This window comes from Mesoplodon densirostris, chromosome 7 (genome assembly GCF_025265405.1).
Source record: "Mesoplodon densirostris isolate mMesDen1 chromosome 7, mMesDen1 primary haplotype, whole genome shotgun sequence".
NCBI lineage: Eukaryota > Metazoa > Chordata > Mammalia > Artiodactyla > Ziphiidae > Mesoplodon > Mesoplodon densirostris.
The window spans coordinates 62,591,495-62,607,606 of record NC_082667.1 but is presented as its reverse complement, the minus strand read 5'-3'; the positions used below and the strand labels follow the sequence as shown (position 1 = coordinate 62,607,606).

The 16,112-nt window shown below is 53.0% G+C and overlaps 3 protein-coding genes across 6 annotated transcripts; 2 read left to right on the top strand and 1 right to left on the bottom strand.

Moving 5' to 3' along the window:
- The first annotated feature begins 248 nt into the window (after positions 1-248).
- Positions 249-7,002, top strand: TPP1 (tripeptidyl peptidase 1). 2 transcript variants are annotated; one of them, XM_060105350.1, is made up of 13 exons: positions 249-337; positions 453-524; positions 787-926; positions 1,759-1,909; positions 2,116-2,243; positions 2,342-2,520; positions 2,703-2,901; positions 3,049-3,242; positions 3,481-3,545; positions 3,971-4,091; positions 4,176-4,334; positions 4,503-4,628; positions 4,802-7,002. In XM_060105350.1, the coding sequence occupies exons 1-13, from the start codon at positions 294-296 to the stop codon at positions 4,940-4,942; spliced, it is 1,719 nt and encodes a 572-aa protein (XP_059961333.1). In that variant the 5' UTR covers positions 249-293; the 3' UTR covers positions 4,943-7,002. The 2 variants fall into 2 exon arrangements, with proteins under 2 accessions (XP_059961333.1, XP_059961331.1); XM_060105348.1 differs by lacking the exon at positions 249-337 and having other exon boundaries at positions 344-524.
- An 873-nt stretch (positions 7,003-7,875) lies between these two features.
- On the top strand, positions 7,876-9,295 carry TAF10 (TATA-box binding protein associated factor 10). Its single transcript, XM_060105354.1, has 5 exons — positions 7,876-8,142; positions 8,282-8,436; positions 8,677-8,741; positions 8,830-8,944; positions 9,129-9,295. Exons 1-5 carry the CDS (start codon positions 7,911-7,913, stop codon positions 9,216-9,218), a joined length of 657 nt encoding a protein of 218 aa, XP_059961337.1. The 5' UTR covers positions 7,876-7,910; the 3' UTR covers positions 9,219-9,295.
- ILK (integrin linked kinase) lies at positions 9,270-16,108 on the bottom strand. 3 transcript variants are annotated; one of them, XM_060105351.1, is made up of 13 exons: positions 16,006-16,108; positions 15,433-15,616; positions 11,929-12,094; positions 11,651-11,746; positions 11,369-11,465; positions 11,187-11,270; positions 10,990-11,075; positions 10,746-10,855; positions 10,508-10,635; positions 10,298-10,419; positions 10,102-10,201; positions 9,864-9,994; positions 9,270-9,680 (listed from the first exon to the last, which is right to left on the bottom strand). In XM_060105351.1, exons 2-13 carry the CDS (start codon positions 15,519-15,521, stop codon positions 9,531-9,533), a joined length of 1,359 nt encoding a protein of 452 aa, XP_059961334.1. In that variant the 5' UTR covers positions 15,522-15,616; positions 16,006-16,108; the 3' UTR covers positions 9,270-9,530. The 3 variants fall into 3 exon arrangements, with proteins under 3 accessions (XP_059961334.1, XP_059961336.1, XP_059961335.1); XM_060105353.1 differs by having other exon boundaries at positions 15,433-15,567; positions 16,006-16,107; XM_060105352.1 differs by lacking the exon at positions 16,006-16,108 and adding an exon at positions 15,871-15,973.
- Between the last annotated feature and the right edge of the window lie 4 nt (positions 16,109-16,112).

Genomic DNA, 16,112 nt, shown 5'->3' with positions numbered 1-16,112 from the left:
AAGTGACTTTCTGATATCATACAGCTAGTAAGAACCTGGGTCTGTGGGCCTCCAAAGCCCCTTTCTTAAGCACCGCCTACACTGTGGTGAGTCCTGGATTCCGGCAGCAGGTGGGGGAACCCTGAGCTTACCCAGTGTTTGACAGTCCACAGAGGGAGAATCCGAGGAGCAGCCCCTCCCCTTCTTCAGCATTCAGGACCACCCGTTCAAGGGAGGAGCCATCACCGTCACTAGTTTCTAGGCGGAGACGGGTGGTGGTGGCGGCGCACTAGAGGGCTCATGTGATCTGTCACATGACAGCAGATCTGCGGAAAGGCAGAATGGGCCCCCGGGCCTGGTAAGAAACTAGGGGGCCCTGGGAGAAGGGAGTCATGTTGGAGGGAGTATATGTTGGAGGGGGGGAACACAACGACAGTCCAGCTCCTGCTGAAACGCATGTGCTGCCCCTGCAGCCTCCTAGGGCTCCTTGCCCTCTTTGTCGCCGGCAAATGCACTTACAGCCCGGAGCCTGACCAGCAGCGGACGTGAGTTGACTTAGCACTGACAGCCCCTACCCCATGGCCTCTCCTGTACCCGTTTTCCTGGTTCTAGCCTCCCTCACCCCCCTTACCAGCTCCTGGTACCCACTCCATAGCCTTATTCCCAGATTCCCAGGCTCAGTCCCCGATAATCCCCCTCCTGTGATCCATATCTTCTTCTGGAATCCTCCCCAAGGTCTAGGTCTAATACTGAACCTTCCCATCCCTACTCTAATGAAGGCCATGTGCCTGACCCCTGACCCTGCAGGCTGCCACCAGGCTGGGTGTCTCTGGGCCGTGCGGACCCTGAGGAAGAGCTGAGTCTCACGTTTGCCCTGGGACAGCAGAACCTGGAGAGACTGTCCGAGCTGGTGCAGGCTGTGTCGGATCCCAGCTCTTCTCGCTACGGTGCCTGATGGGACTGGGGGTGGGATGTGGGATGCAGTAGAGGGACACAGGACTGGGCTGAGTGTGGGACGGTGCAGGTCATGTCAGGGACGTGCTCTTGGGGCCTGTCGAGGGGGTGGTATAGGACAGATGAATGCCAGTGACCCTCATTAAAGAGTTTCTGAATAAAAAGGTGAATTGGAACTAGAGTGTCCCAAACGAATTCACATTCTTTCCTCCAAAACTTTCCACCTATGTTCATCAGGCTCAAAAACTGAAAGTGGGTATGGTTAAGAGCACAGGCTTGGTGATCAGATCTGGATTCAAATTCTGACTCTACTATTTACCAACTACCAGACAAATGGGGAAGTAGCTTCCAGTACATATAAGTGCTCATAACCTCAAGTTTCACCTCCCCCCACTAAATTCACTCTCATTTACTCCTCCATTCGACCCTAAGGCTGCCAGTTCCAGCTCTGAAATACTCCACTGTCTCACCATTCCTTATTGCCACCAACTCAGCTGATAACTCTTTCACCTGGACTGCTGCCAGCCCCCTCACTGGTCTGCAGTCGCTCCCCCTCCACTCTTCTCCCTACTTTACTCCCCACTCTGCTCCAGAAGGTCCATGTTTTGCTCCAATGGTCAAGCTGGATTGTGGGCTTCCCCTGCTGGAAGCCCTTCGTGGTGAGGGGGGCAGTCTAAGGTTTACCCAGGAGGTGTATGCATGATCCACACAGGAGAGCAGTGACTCGCCATCATGTTAAGCTCCAGTGTCTCCTGGTTAAGGTTCAAAAGGGGCAACTTAGAAAAGCAAGGAATGAAGGTAAGAGCCCCTACTGAATCCCTGCAGGAAAGTACCTGACCCTAGAGGATGTGGCTGAACTGGTCCGGCCATCACCACTGACCCTCCACACAGTCCAAAAATGGCTTTTGGCTGCTGGAGCCCGGAACTGCCACTCAGTGACTACACAGGACTTTCTGACTTGCTGGCTGAGTGTCCGGTAAGAGGGAATAATTGCCTCATGGAGGGCACCAATCCTCCCATCAGGGAGATTCGTCACCGCAGTGGAAGGGAGCTGAGAGCTTGCCAGGGCCTGTGGGTGAAAACACGTGGGGAGATAATGACTAACTGCCCAGTGATGCTCAGGCAGCCTCCTCTGCTCTGTTCCATGCTTTCTGACCTCTGTTCTCTGATCTCTGACTTCAGACAAGCAGAGCTGCTGCTCTCTGGGGCTGAGTTTCATCGCTATATGGGGGGACCTGCAGAGACCCATGTTGTAAGGTCCCCACATCCCTACCGGCTCCCGAAGGCCTTGGCCTCCCACGTGGACTTTGGTAACACCCAGTGGAGTTGGTGGTGGGGGGCGGTCAGTGATAAAATGGCGGGTTGGAGGCTAAAGGATCTCTTCCTCAAGGCTGACTCCTCCCCACAGTGGGGGGGCTGCACCGCTTTCCCCCCACATCAACCCTGAGGCAACGCCCTGAGCCACAGGTGCCAGGGACTGTTGGCCTGCACCTGGGGGTGACCCCATCTGTGATCCGTGAGCGGTACAACTTGACGGCACAAGACGTGGGCTCTGGCACGACCAACAACAGTCAAGCCTGTGCCCAGGTGAGCCACGCAGAGAGCCTCAGGGTCCTTACCGCACCCCCCCAAGGTGCCTGACCAGCCTGGGGCTGACTCTAACCCCTGGGCTCTCACCCCCAGTCCTGTGATCTGGGACAGTATCCCCTGACCTGACCCTTGGGGCTGTGTCCTCTGACCCATGATATCTGCTCTGATTCCCTCCATAGTTCCTGGAGCAGTATTTCCATGACTCAGACCTGGCTGAGTTCATGCGCCTCTTCGGTGGGAAGTTTGCACACCAGGCATCAGTAGCCCGTGTGGTCGGACAGCAGGGCCGGGGCCAGGCCGGAATCGAGGCCAGCCTAGATGTGGAGTACCTGATGAGTGCTGGCGCCAACATCTCCACCTGGGTCTACAGTAGCCCTGGTACTGCCAAGGGGACTGGCTGGTGGGGATAGCGGTGGGGGTGAGTGGTGATCTTTGCCTCCCCAAGGGAATCCCATGAGCTCCAGGGAGATCCTGACAACCTCCCAAATGACGGCCTTTGTGCCCTCTTCTCCAAAAAAAATCCAGGCCGGCATGAGTCACAGGAGCCCTTCCTGCAGTGGCTCCTCCTGCTCAGTAATGAGTCAGCCCTGCCACATGTGCACACCGTGAGCTACGGGGATGATGAGGACTCCCTCAGCAGCGCCTACATCCAGCGGGTCAACACCGAGCTCATGAAGGCTGCTGCTCGGGGTCTTACCCTGCTCTTTGCCTCAGGTGACCTCCTACTCAAACTTAGACTCCCACACCCACCCAGCCTCAGAACTTTGACCCCGCAGTGACTCCTGGACCTGATCTCTATCTCATAATCTGAACTCAACAGGGACCACTGACCTGACCTCAACTCTGACCTCTTGCAGTAATGACTAACACTTGAATTTCCTCTCTGACATCTGAACCCACATTCCAAACTCTGACCAATTAAACTGAGTGGCAAATTTGGTCTCTCTCCCAGGTGACAGTGGGGCTGGGTGTTGGTCTGTCTCTGGAAGACACCAGTTCCGTCCCAGCTTCCCTGCCTCCAGGTAAGCACCCCAGCCCACCACTTACCTGTGGCCACCAATTCATCTATGACCTCATGATCTGGAGCCTTTGTCTTGATTGCACCAGGTGCTCCTGTGGCCCAACCCTCAACTTTACTTGCACCCGTCTTCTTCCTGTAGGAAGGCCCCGAGTCTCCTAAGTAGGACATAGCTTCCATTGTTCCGCTTCCTCAGTCCCCAGGCATTTTAGGGGGAGGTTTGGTGGGTGTTCTGTAGGGAAAAGTGTGCACAGTCACCTCAGGCCATGCCTTGAGGGCCCCAAATCTCTCAGTCATCCCCATGTACATACTTCACCAGAGTGCTTCCCCAGTCCCTCCAGCAAGACCCAGACCCATACTCACCCATCCCCATGCATTTTGGAGGTGCCCTTTGGACCCTGCAATCTGAATGCTGTCTTCTGCCCTCAGCCCCTATGTCACCACGGTGGGAGGCACATCCTTCCAGAATCCTTTCCGAGTCACAGATGAGGTTGTTGACTATATCAGTGGTGGCGGCTTCAGCAATGTGTTCCCACGGCCTTCATACCAGGTACGTGTGTGTTTGCGTGGATGGAGGGGGGACAGGTGGGATCCTCAGTTCAGCAGATGATACTCACTCAAGAATGCCTTTTAGGAGGAAGCTGTAGCCCAGTACCTGAGCTCCAGTCCCCACTTGCCACCATCCAGTTACTTCAATGCCAGCGGCCGTGCCTACCCAGACGTGGCTGCACTCTCTGATGGCTACTGGGTGGTCAGCAACCATGTGCCCATTCCATGGGTGTCTGGCACCTCGGTGAGAATTAGCCTGGCTCCAGACCCCCGCCCAGGGACTACCCTCACCCTCCACCCCCAAGACCTTACACCCAGAACCCCTGATTCCTCAGAGACCTCTGATCCATCCCTCCCAAAAAGTCCAATCACTCTCAACCCCCAACCTCTACTTGTACCCTCACCCTTGCAGGCCTCTACTCCAGTGTTTGGGGGACTCCTATCCCTGATAAATGAACACAGAATCCTCAGAGGCCTCCCCCCTCTTGGTTTTCTCAACCCACGGCTCTACCAGCAGCATGGGGCAGGACTCTTTGATGTGAGTATGGAAGAGAGGGGTGTGGCCACTTTCGTAAGAGTATGTCGAGTGCTAAGATGAACTTGAGGACAATTCTGATGGGGTGGGATAGCCTCTGGAATGTGAATACAAGATGAGGTGCTGCAGTCTGCTAGTATCAGCAAGCCGGGATCTGATGCCCACCTTCTCCCTAGGTAACACGTGGCTGCCATGAGTCCTGTCTGAATGAAGAGGTGGAGGGTCAAGGTTTCTGCTCTGGTCCTGGCTGGGATCCTGTGACAGGCTGGGGAACACCCAACTTCCCAGCTCTGCTGAAGATACTAATTAACCCTTGATCCTTTCTTGCTACAAGAGTGGGCCTGTCCACTGCCCCACAGCTGGTGGCTCGGTCCCTGATTCTGCACTGTTGGAAGCCCTGCTAAACCCTCAACTGTTGACTGCCGCAGCTTATCTCCCTAACCCAGAAATGCTGTGAGCTTGACTTGACTCCCAACGCTACCTGCTCCCTTATACTCAGGTTCCCCTGCCCCTGACCCAGGTTCCTCTACAGATGCTATAACCTGCACTGTTTGGGAGCCTCCTCCGCACACCGCCCCCTCTTCCATTTCTTCTTTTTTTTTTTCAACTTTTTTTTTCAGTTGTTTACACTGTCTGTGTAGTACACTATTTCACTTCATCTTCACTCCTCAATTCATTGCCATGAGACCTCTGCTCTTACTTTTTCACTCTTTCCTCCCCTGAGAAACACTGAGAAATGAAGGCCTTCCTGCTGCTTCATCCAGTGGACACTTCCCAATCTTTGCTCTGTGGGCTCTCTGTCACAGTAGTCTACTGCCTCTCCTTCCTTACTTCCCAGGGCTTAACTTCTCCTCTGACCACTCCCTATTCCTCCTTCATTCCCTCTTCCCTCTTTCTCTTTCTCCGCTTCCTCATTGAATGTTGTTGTATTTCATTGCTCCATCCTTAGCCTTTTGCTCTTCTTGCTCTACTCATTGACCCTGGAACAAATCAATCACTGGCATCCACAGCCATCATCTCACTATATCAGACTTTTTATCCAACAGTGATCGATACCTCAAAAGTAATATGTGTGATACTCAATATTTCATCTCCCTTCTTCCCAATCCCAAACTGTTCTGTTTCTTTTTTGTAAATGACACTATGCGGGCTTCCCTGGTGGCACAGTGGTTGAGAGTCCGCCTGCCGATGCAGGGGACATGGGTTCGTGCCCCGGTCCGGGAAGATCCCACATGCCGCGGAGCGGCTAGGCCTGTGAGCCATGGCCGCTGAGCCTGCGCGTCCAGAGCCTGTGCTCCGCAACGGGAGAGGCCACAGCAGTGAGAGGCCCGCGTACCGCAAAAAAAAAAAAAAAAAAAAAAAAAAAAAAATGACACTATGCTTCTTCCAACCAAGCCAGAAACCTAAAGTGTCATCCTAGACTCCCTTTTCCTCACCTCCTCCCATCATCATCTTCAATCAACAAGTCCTGCTGACTTTACCTCTTAAATATATCTTTATCAATCCACAAGTCCTGCCATTTGTATTTCCTAAGTATATCTAGAACTCATCGAATTCTCTCCATCTCTACTGCTACTACATTAGCCCTGAGCCATATTCCCTCTCCTCTGAATTGAGGAGGCCCTTGCCTAAACCATCTACCAGAGTAAGATGCAAATCCCATAAGGTCATTTACTTGATTAAGACCCTTCAAAGATTACTGGATATAGTTCAGGCTTTTTATCATGACTTAAAAACCTAATCCCTTACTTGCCATTTGTTCCTGAGTAACAAATTGTTTATCCTTTCCTGCCCTCCCCACAGACACTTTCACTTTTGCTCAAGATATTCTGGGCCCTAACATTACACCTGGCTCCCTTTGCCTGGTTGATTTCCAGAATTCTTTCGAGACTCAGAAGTCACCTTCTCGTGTGAACCTTTTGGCTCCCTGAAGCTAGTTGATTTTGGTATGACAGAAAAATCCTAGATCCTTGAAAACAAACCTGTTTGATTCTTGGCTCTGATATAGAGTAGGCGAGAGCCTTGAACAAGTAAGTTCAACTCTCTGAGCCTTTTTCCTCATCTGTTACGTGAGGATATTGATACCTGCCTCTAATATTCAGGGAATCATTAAATGGGATAAAGTTAATAGAATGCCTGACACAGATACAGGCAGCACCTGTTAGTTCCCTTCCTCCCTTGCACTGTACACTCTGTGTCTACCTCCAGTATTTAAACCCCCAAATATTGTTGAAATGGCCAGTTAACTGTTTGCCTCCCTTTCCAAGACTATTGGTGCCTAGAGGACTAGAACCTTGTCCTACTTAACTTTGTATTTGCAGGCCCTAGCTCAGGACTGGCAAATAGGAATTAAATAAATGTTTGCTGCATTGAAAAACCCACTCTTTCACTAGCTGTGATTTTGCATATCTTGTTTATTCAGGCTGAAAGACAGCCGTCCCTCTGTATCCTGACATACCACAGCCACAGATTCAACCAACCATGAATTGAAAATATTAAAAAAAAAAATTCCAGGAAGTTATAAAAAGCAAAACTTGAATTTACCAGCAACCATTTACATAGCATTTACATTGTATTAGATATTATAAGTAATCTAGAGATGATTTAAAGTATACAGTGCAAATACTATGCCATTTCATATAAGGGACTTGAGCATCCATGGGTTTTGGTATCCATGGCGGGGGCGGGGGGGGAGGGAAGGGGGTTGAGGGGAGGGTCCTAGAACCAATCCTGCCCACCCTTCACCACCTATACGGTGGGAGGACTGTACTTCCCTCCCCATCTGCAGCAGCACTTTCTCCTGTTGCCCTCACTTCTTTGGGCAGCTGCCAGGGAGAGGCTATCCAACTCCACTACAAACCCTTAAAAGGCTGAATAAAGGGACTAGAAAGCATGCAGAGTGGCAGGCAACCAACGGTCGAGAGGTGTCAGGGCGATGGGCCCCAAAGCAAGGTTTTCGGGCGTCAGGCTGGGTGAGGGGTCCCAGGCCTACGGAAGAGACTCCTCGACATTCAAGCGTTCCCATCCCAGCGGATCCGCCTAGGACAACCGCGGGGTGAGAGGAGAAATGTTCCCGCTTCCGCGGTTCTCCAGCACTTTGTCTCCGCCCACCGGCCTTCGTCATCTAGCAGCCGGAGGGGCCGCGGAAAGAGGCGAGTAGCCTAAGGGAGGAGCGAACGTGGCGTGGGAGGGGCGAGTCGCGAGGCGTGTGACGTCAACCCTGGTGCGTGCGTAACGTGAACGGAAGCGGAAGCGGCTCTGTTCGCCGCCTCTCCCACCGGCCCGATGAGCTGCAGCGGCTCCGGCGCGGACCCCGAGGCGGCGCCGGCCTCTGCCGCCTCGGCCTCGGGCCCGGCACCCGCGGTCTCGGCCCCCGCCGCGCTGCCCGCTGGCGTCGCTGCGGAGAACAAGGCCAGCCCCGCGGGGACAGCTGGGGGGCCTGGGGCTGGAGCCGCGGCAGGGGGCACGGGAGCCGTGGCGGCGCGGGCCGGGGAGCCGGCCGAGCGGCGCGGAGCGGGTGAGGGCCGGGACGGGGGAGGGCGAGGGCCGCGCCTTGGGCTGGCCCCAGCGGTGGGTGAGGGCAGAGGGTTAAGGCAGACCTAGCTGGGCCCCCGCGCCTCCCACCTCCATGTCTCAGTTTGCTGGTTCTCCTCCAGCTCCGGTGACGGCGGGCGGCGCGGCGCCCCCGGAGGGGGCCATGTCTAACGGGGTTTACGTGCTGCCAAGCGCGGCCAACGGAGACGTGAAGCCGGTGGTGTCCAGCACGCCTCTGGTGGACTTCCTGATGCAGCTGGAGGATTACACGCCTACGGTGGGCTTCCCGCCTGAACAGGCTGCTGGCCCGCTGTCACGTCAGCTTGTGCCACGCCGCCTGTATTTGCAGCGTCCTCTTGCGTTTACTCCCCTACTAGCTCTTGTGATTTATCCCTTCTGCCCACCCAAAGGAGGAGCTTCCTGGTAGCCAGGCTTGCCCTCCATTTCCCTTACCCTCCCACTCTCAGCCCCACAGTACACAGGGCTAACACTGACAGTCGTCTAATTGATTTCTCAGATCCCCGATGCAGTGACTGGTTACTACTTGAACCGTGCTGGCTTTGAGGCCTCGGACCCACGCATGTGAGTAAACTCTGGGCAGGTTAGAGCCTTGGGTGCTTGTGTGGAGTTTGTTGTCCACCTCCTTCTCATACCATCTTTTTCTCTCTAGAATTCGGCTCATCTCCCTAGCTGCCCAGAAATTCATCTCAGATATTGCCAACGATGCCCTACAGCACTGCAAAATGAAGGGCACAGCCTCTGGCAGTTCCCGAAGCAAGAGCAAGGTGTGAGGGGAGGCTCACTGAGTCAGTTATTACCTCCTACAGCAGCAGAGGCTTAAATTATCCTGAAACCCCTTTGAGGGAAACTAAGCCCTAGGGGAGGTGAAAGACCTACTCAGGGCCACCCACCTGGGATTGAAATCTGGAAATTCCTGTGTTCAGTTGGTGCTCTTCCCTCTTCCCTCAGGACCGCAAGTACACTCTAACCATGGAGGACTTGACCCCTGCCCTCAGCGAGTATGGCATCAATGTGAAGAAGCCGCACTACTTCACCTGAGCCACCCAATCTAAATGTACTTGTCCGTCCCCTTGTCCCCACACCAGCCTGTTTTCATAATAAACTTTATTGTGACAGGCAGGGCTGATCCCTCCCATGCTGGGAGACACCGTGTGGCAAGTGACAAAGCTTTAAGCCCATTCCCTTTTTTAGGCCACAGTGGTAGGGATGGGGGCAGGGGATGGGCCCCATGGCTGGGGTAGTACCATGACTAGAGGCAGGGGAGGCAACCAGAGGCCTGCTGCTTTGGGGAGGTGCACTCCCCTAACCGTGTCCTGACACCTCTGGAGTTTAGACAAGGACTTTGCAGCCCTACTTGTCCTGCATCTTCTCCAGGATAGGCACAATCATGTCAAACTTGGGCCGCTTAGCAGGGTCTTCATTCATGCAGATCTTCATGAGTTTACATACATGGGGGGAAATACCTGGTGGGATGGTAGGCCGAAGGCCTTCCAATGCCACCTGCAAGCACAAGGAAAAACAACGTGGGTCTCAGCACTTGAGTCTCATGTGGGGAGCGGCCTCTAGCCCTCAGGACAGGATTCTGTATATTTGAACAAATGTAGGAAGGGCCCAGCCTCACTACAGTTACTGTCACTACCACCACCATTCCCCCAACACGAGTATATCCAGTTATGCTCTCACCTTCATTCCAATTTCCATGTTGGAGAGGTCAGCAAAGGGTACCTCCCGTGTCACCAGTTCCCACAGAAGCACTGCAAAACTCCACATGTCTGCTGAGCGTCTGTTTGTGTCTTCAGGCTTCTTTTGCAGAGCTGGAGGAACAGGACTTAACTGCTCCAGCTGCCTATCCTGTCTCTGCTCCCTTCCATTACTACTGAGCTGCCCCTTCTCTGCCTCCCAACATAATGCACTCACTCACCTTCAGGGGCCACCCAAGCAGGTGCATACATGCGTCCGGGGCACTGGAAGGAGAACTTGACGTCGGCCATACTGATTCGAGCAGTCATGTCCTCATCAATCTGAGGAGAAGATAGTTGTGTGGAAGGAGGTAAGTCCTATTCTAGATAGGGAAAGGGCTTCTGGGGCCTGGGCCGGGAGTGAAGTTGTGACCTCACCATTACACTACGACTGTTGAGTGCATGTCGTGGGATTAGGGGCTCTAGTGTGTGTAGGAAGGCCATGCCCCTTGCCATGTCCAGTGCAAACTTCACAGCCTGGCTCTGGTCCACAACGAAATCTAAAAGAGGAGGCAAGAGTTAAATAGTTTGGAGAGGCTTACACTTCTCTCCCCTCCCCCGCCACGAGATTTGGCATCCCCTACTCACTGGTGCCTTCGTGTAGCACATTGTACAGGGATCCATATGGCATCCAGTGTGTGATGAGGGTGGGGTGAGGAGCAGGTGGAGACTGACAGGCCCCGAGCACTGGGAGCACATTCGGGTGGGAGAAAATCCTGGAAGAGGCAGAGAATGTCCCTGGCTGAGACCCAGCATAAAAGATCTCCCTCTGGGTGCTGAGCAGGGTTCCTTGGAACCAAGGCTTCCAGTTTAGGCCTTGCCTTACCTGAGCCGGGGACACTCCTCGTTGAAGTCCCTACTCTTCCTTGTACTCCAGTCTCGAACCTTCAGCATCTTCACGACGATGTCATTCCCCTGCCAGCGGCCCTTCCATAGCTGAAGGACAGATATGGGTTAGAAGGCTTTAACTAAGGCCACTGCTTTCCTGCCCACTAACTGGAGGAAAAACTTAAGACGAGTGCAGAGCAGGTAATGTGTGGGGGGGGTGGGAGGGCAAGGGTAGGGGTCACCTCTCCAGAGTGATTCTCATTGAGCTTCGCCAGGAAGTTGAGCTGTTTGAAGTCAATGCCGGAGTGTTTGTTCAGAGTCCCATTTCCTGAGAGTACGGGCAGGTCAGGTACTTCCCTCTAACCAGCCTCCTCCTCACCCAGCCCCAGGAGCCCAGGATTATTCTCTATCACCACCCCTACCCTCACAACTGACTCACGGGGCCGAGTGCGGGTAGTCCCCTTCCAGAATGTGTCCTTGTATGGAATACGGTTCAGATTCTGGCCCATCTTCTCTGCCCGCTCTAGGGAAGAAAGACAAACAGTCTTGGCTTCAGCTGTTGTGTGGTGGGAGGAGATAGGCTGAAACATGATAAGACACGAGCGGTGGGTGGGGACAGACCTCGGAGAAGCTCTCTCAAGGGTGCCTTGGCTTTGTCCACAGGCATCTCTCCATACTTGTTACAGATGCTGACAAGGGCCCCATTAGCCACGAGGTCCTGGAATTAAAAGGTGGCTGTGATGAGGGCAGTCACAACCAACCATGAATGTAGATGCAGTACAAACCCTGTGAATGTTGTGAGTACTGGGCAGTACTCAGGATGGGTTGAGGGTTCTAGAATCTCCCACTCAAGCTCAGACTTTGCTTCCCACCCATCCCAGAACTCAGGGCCTGAGTACTCACCTCTGCCACCTGATCTTGGCCCCAGAAACAGGCATAGTGCAGGGGCACATTCCCATGCTCATTCACTGCATTGATGTCAGCTTTGTACTGCAGCAGCTGGTCCCCATGGCCAAACAGAAAGAGGCAGAAGGTGCAGTCAGTCCCAAATGAGAGACGTGTGTTGAGGCATGCAAGGAGGGAGAAGAGTATACATACTTTCTATGGTATGTTATAGTGCCTATGGCTGACTTCCAGGCAGGTACATCAAGTAGATGACAGAGGCAGGGGTTCATACATACCTTCTGTACAATATCACGGTGCCCATGACTGGCTGCCAGGTGCAGAGGGGTGTCATCCCCACGGTTCATCACATTGATTCGTGCCCCGCGCATGATCAGCATCTCGACCACAGCAGATCGGCCTTCTCGGCAGGCCCAGTGCAAGGGGGAGAAGCCATGATCGTCCCTTTGAGGAAGGGGCAATGGTCATTGATCTGGAGGTGGGATGGGGGCAAAGGCTTTGATACAAAAAAAACTGATAGTCACTCTGCATACTCTCCCTGAGAAACTTTACCTCTAGGACTTTGATTCTCATTCATGCCAGCAACTCCCAAAGCTGTCCAATTCAGACCTTCCCCTGAGCTTCAAACCCAACCAACCACTACGTGAAATCCCAACAAATCCATATGATTCGTTGTCTCCATCACCATCTCCCACTAGCCTTTCTTCCCTGGCATGCCCTCATTATGTGGTAACATTCTTCATCTGGTTTCCTTTGCACCCCTTTTGCAACATCTGTTGGTCCTTTCTGTTTTCCACTGCATCTGGCACATCCCCCTACTACAGTACTTGTCACACTGGATTGTAAAAATCTGTTAGTGGGCTGTCTTGTCTATTAGACTGTAAGCTTCTTGAGAGAAAGGAGTGACAGCAGCTGTTCAGTGCATGTTAATGGGAAGGAGGGGTAGCTTTGAAAAGGAAAGCTGCAGCTCATGGGAGAGGAAGCAAGCTTACTGATTGGTTCTGATACTGAAATTAAGATCTAAAAAGGGAATGGAATTAAAATGATGGTTTGGAAGGGTTTATAATGAAAAGGAGAAATGCTTTTGATAAGTCATTCATGAAGTAGATACCACCACATAAGACAGGATTCCTCTACTCAAGCAATCCTGGGCACAGAAAACAAGAAAATGAGAATGGCTTCTTTAGAAAGAAAGCTATACCTGCCTTTTTTCTTTTCCCAAGAACTTGTATTTTATAAAGTAAAAGAAATGTACAAAAAACAAAAACAAACAAAATAAACAACTGGGTGGAAGCTAGGCCGGCCTGACGGCCTGGGGCCATAAAAGGAAATTCCCTCCAGTCCTGGGCTGCAGATCCAAGGGGCGGAGCAGGGGGGCAGTCCGTGGTCTGGGCCGGCAGCCTCAGGATGCCTTAGTGCTGCGGTCACTTCCCGTGTGCGGGCTCAGGGCGGGGCCTGGAGCCGCCACCGCGGGCCACCCAGATGTCCCCACAGCCAATGTGGGTGGTGGGTGTGGCCTTTAACTTAGATTTCCCTCCACAGCTGCCCTCATCTGCTCCCAAAGATAGCCAAAACCTTTCCTGGGAGGTGGGTATTCCCCTCCCTCTTCCTAAAGCAATCACCACCCCCTGCTTATCGGTCAGTTTTGCATCCCAGCTCTTTAATTTGTGCCCCAGCTTATCAGCCTCTGGCAGTCTGTAGCTCCAGAGCAGGCCAGAGCCTGAGAGCAAAAGTATGGGCACAAGGGTTCTGCCCACTGTCAGGCCGCCGGTCACCTCAGAACCTGAACTTTAGTCCCGAAGAGGCCAGCAGGAAGTTCACCCTCACTTCATATCCAGCATATAGCCAGTTGGGCCCCCAAAGCCTATCTACTCAAACCAGCACCAGTTTCACTAATGCCACCCCTTCACCTTTTGGCAGCTGAGTCTTCCTAGATGCCAGGCTCACTGGACAACCTCACCTGACCCGTTATAACCCCACCAACAAAATACTAACTGCGCTCGCTGTCTTTATCAGAGCACCCTTTGAAGAATTATATGAAAAACGAAAGGAGTGACTGCGAATTATGGAGAAATAGCATAGAGCCTAATGGAAACCTGTAAAGCCTGGATGAAGATGACAGGTGATCCTTACCTCTCAAACCTAAAAAATAAATTCTCCCAACCTCGGGCTTCCCTGGTGGCGCAGTGGTCGAGAGAGTCCGCCTGCCAATGCAGGGGACACGGGTTCGTGCCCTGGTCCGGGAGCATCCCACATGCCGCGGAGCGGCTGGGCCCGTGAGCCATGGCCGCTGAGCCTGCGCGTCCGGAGCCTGTGCTCCGCAACGGGAGAGGCCGCGACAGTGAGAGGCCCGCGTACCAAAAAAAAAAAAAAAAAAAAATTCTCCCAACCTCAAAAGCTAAAATTTTAAAATAAAATTAAAATCCACCATCCTGAATCAACATCACTACTGCTTTCTTGTCCTGTCTCAGCCAGCCTTAAAGAACTTGTCTACATTCACTTTCTCTACCTCCCATTCAACCTGTCACAGGGTTGCTGCCTTGAAGGCAAGCATTATGTCTGATTCTGGACCTCTAGCACCCAGCACAGAAGTTCAGTATAGTTCTTTAAATGAAGGAACCAAGTGTAGTCTGGTTTCTTCACCTGTTTTCCTCTGAAACAGCCCTCACAGAGATCATCAAATATATAATTAATTGTAAATTCAGTGGTTACTTTAAAGTGCTCAAGTTCTTTGACCTCTCAGCAGTCTATAGTACCTGTTGACCACTCCCCTTTTGTTGAAACATTCACTTCTCCAAGCCTTACTAGCATATTTTCCTGTTTCTCCTTCAACCTCCAGTTGCTCCTTTTTGGTCTTGTACATTTCTCATCCCCTGTTTCACACCCTCCTCTTCAGGTGCCACCTACATGCCAATATCTCCCAAATCTGTCTCCAAGTCAGATCTCTCTCCTGAAATCCAACAGCCTATTCAACATTTCCACTTCACTGTACTGTCACTTTAACATGTCCAGAGTGGAACTCATCACCCTTCAGCCTTGTCCATGTCAGTAAAAGGAACCACCATCTACCCAAGTGCCCAAGCCAGAACCCTGGTCATCATCTTTGACCTTCCTCACTTCCCACACCAAGTCTCACCAATTCTTTATCCTAAAGATTTCAGGAATTTGATCATTTTTTTCTTTTTTACCTGCCCCAATTCCAGTCCAAGCTATCACCACTTCTGGTGCCTCTCTTCACATCACCACCTGCTCTTCACAAAGCATCCAAGATGACACTTAACAAATGGACAGTCTCATCATATCATTACATGGCTTTAAACCCTTGTTCTTGGAATAAATGCATTATTATAGTCTAAATATTCTTGCATGATCTGGCTGACCCTTGCAGACCTTTCCAATCTTATCTCCTGTCGTTCTCCGCTTGTACCCAGTGCTTCAGCCAACAGAAGCCCACAGAGGTCTTCTATTCTCTAGCCGTATGGAACTCCGGACAATTTCCGGGCACCCTCTTCTGGGTGTCTTGCCTCCTAGCTTTTGCCCATGCAGTTTACTGAGGCTAGAAAAGTTCTCTGCAGCCTCTGCCTGTGAAATTCTTATTCAATCCAGATTCAGCTCAAACAACAGCTTCTGTGTGGAGACCCTCTGCCCCGCTGACTGGCTGTGCTTAGCCCTCATCACACTGGATAGGAAAGTCAGCAGCCCGCACCAGACGTGAGCACCCCACATCGCGGAGAGGAGCATGTCTTTACCCTTCCTCTCCCCCACCAGCCACCTCAGCTCACCCCTGGTTGAGGTCGTTCTCCGTGTTGTCCAGCCACAGGCGGACGGCAACCGCATTGCCCTCCCGGCACTGAGTGAAAATGTCGTCCATAGCAGCGTCCCGGCGCTGAGTCCCCTCGATTGGGAAAGCGTGGGGACTGTAGAAGGATCCAGGGAAGGGGTGTGTGTGAGCCCCAAGCCTTGTCCCTTAAAGGAGAGAAGTGTTTGTGTTGGGGTGGGGGTCTGGGCACTGCGTCCCCGGCTACTGGAGGTCTGTGAAGGGGTTAGGGGGGCAGAGGGATGATACCGTACTGTGTCCCCTGGGCGCAAGGGAAAGGCGGGTCGGGCGAAGTAGGGGGTGATTAAGAGGTAGTACCTCCCGAAGGGATGTCCGAGAGCAAGCACAGAGACCCTACCCGCGGACAGAACTGGGGGGAGGGGGGAGTTTAGGCGCCCTATACCCTGGGGGAGGGGGTCGGAGGTCCTTCCCGGGGATGGCCCTCGTTCCCCGCTCGGAACGGAGTAGGCAGAGTGAGGGGTGACCGCCTGGTAGAGCTCGAGACTTGGGGAGGGGGCACGGGTACTCCCACACTCACCGGGACTCGGGCTGGAGGCGCCTTCTCCGGGGAACTCCCGTCCGGCCGCGCCCGCCGCCCGGCCCCGCCCCGCCCCTGGCCCTCTCTGGCTAGCGCGGGCCTCCTTC

Coding starts and splice junctions, on each gene's coding strand:
- TAF10 (XM_060105354.1), top strand. CDS start 7,911: ATGAGCTGCAGCGGCTCCGGCGCGGACCCCGAGGCGGCGCCGGCCTCT. Junction 8,143..8,281: donor GGCCGAGCGGCGCGGAGCGG/GTGAGGGCCGGG, acceptor GTTCTCCTCCAG/CTCCGGTGACGGCGGGCGGC. Junction 8,742..8,829: donor GAGGCCTCGGACCCACGCAT/GTGAGTAAACTC, acceptor TTTTCTCTCTAG/AATTCGGCTCATCTCCCTAG.
- TPP1 (XM_060105348.1), top strand. CDS start 388: ATGTTGGAGGGGGGGAACACAACGACAGTCCAGCTCCTGCTGAAACGC. Junction 1,910..2,115: donor ACTTGCTGGCTGAGTGTCCG/GTAAGAGGGAAT, acceptor CTCTGACTTCAG/ACAAGCAGAGCTGCTGCTCT. Junction 4,092..4,175: donor TCCCACGGCCTTCATACCAG/GTACGTGTGTGT, acceptor AATGCCTTTTAG/GAGGAAGCTGTAGCCCAGTA.
- ILK (XM_060105351.1), bottom strand. CDS start 15,521: ATGGACGACATTTTCACTCAGTGCCGGGAGGGCAATGCGGTTGCCGTC. Junction 10,636..10,745: donor GAGGAGTGTCCCCGGCTCAG/GTAAGGCAAGGC, acceptor TGCCTCTTCCAG/GATTTTCTCCCACCCGAATG. Junction 9,681..9,863: donor ACATGGAAATTGGAATGAAG/GTGAGAGCATAA, acceptor TTGTGCTTGCAG/GTGGCATTGGAAGGCCTTCG.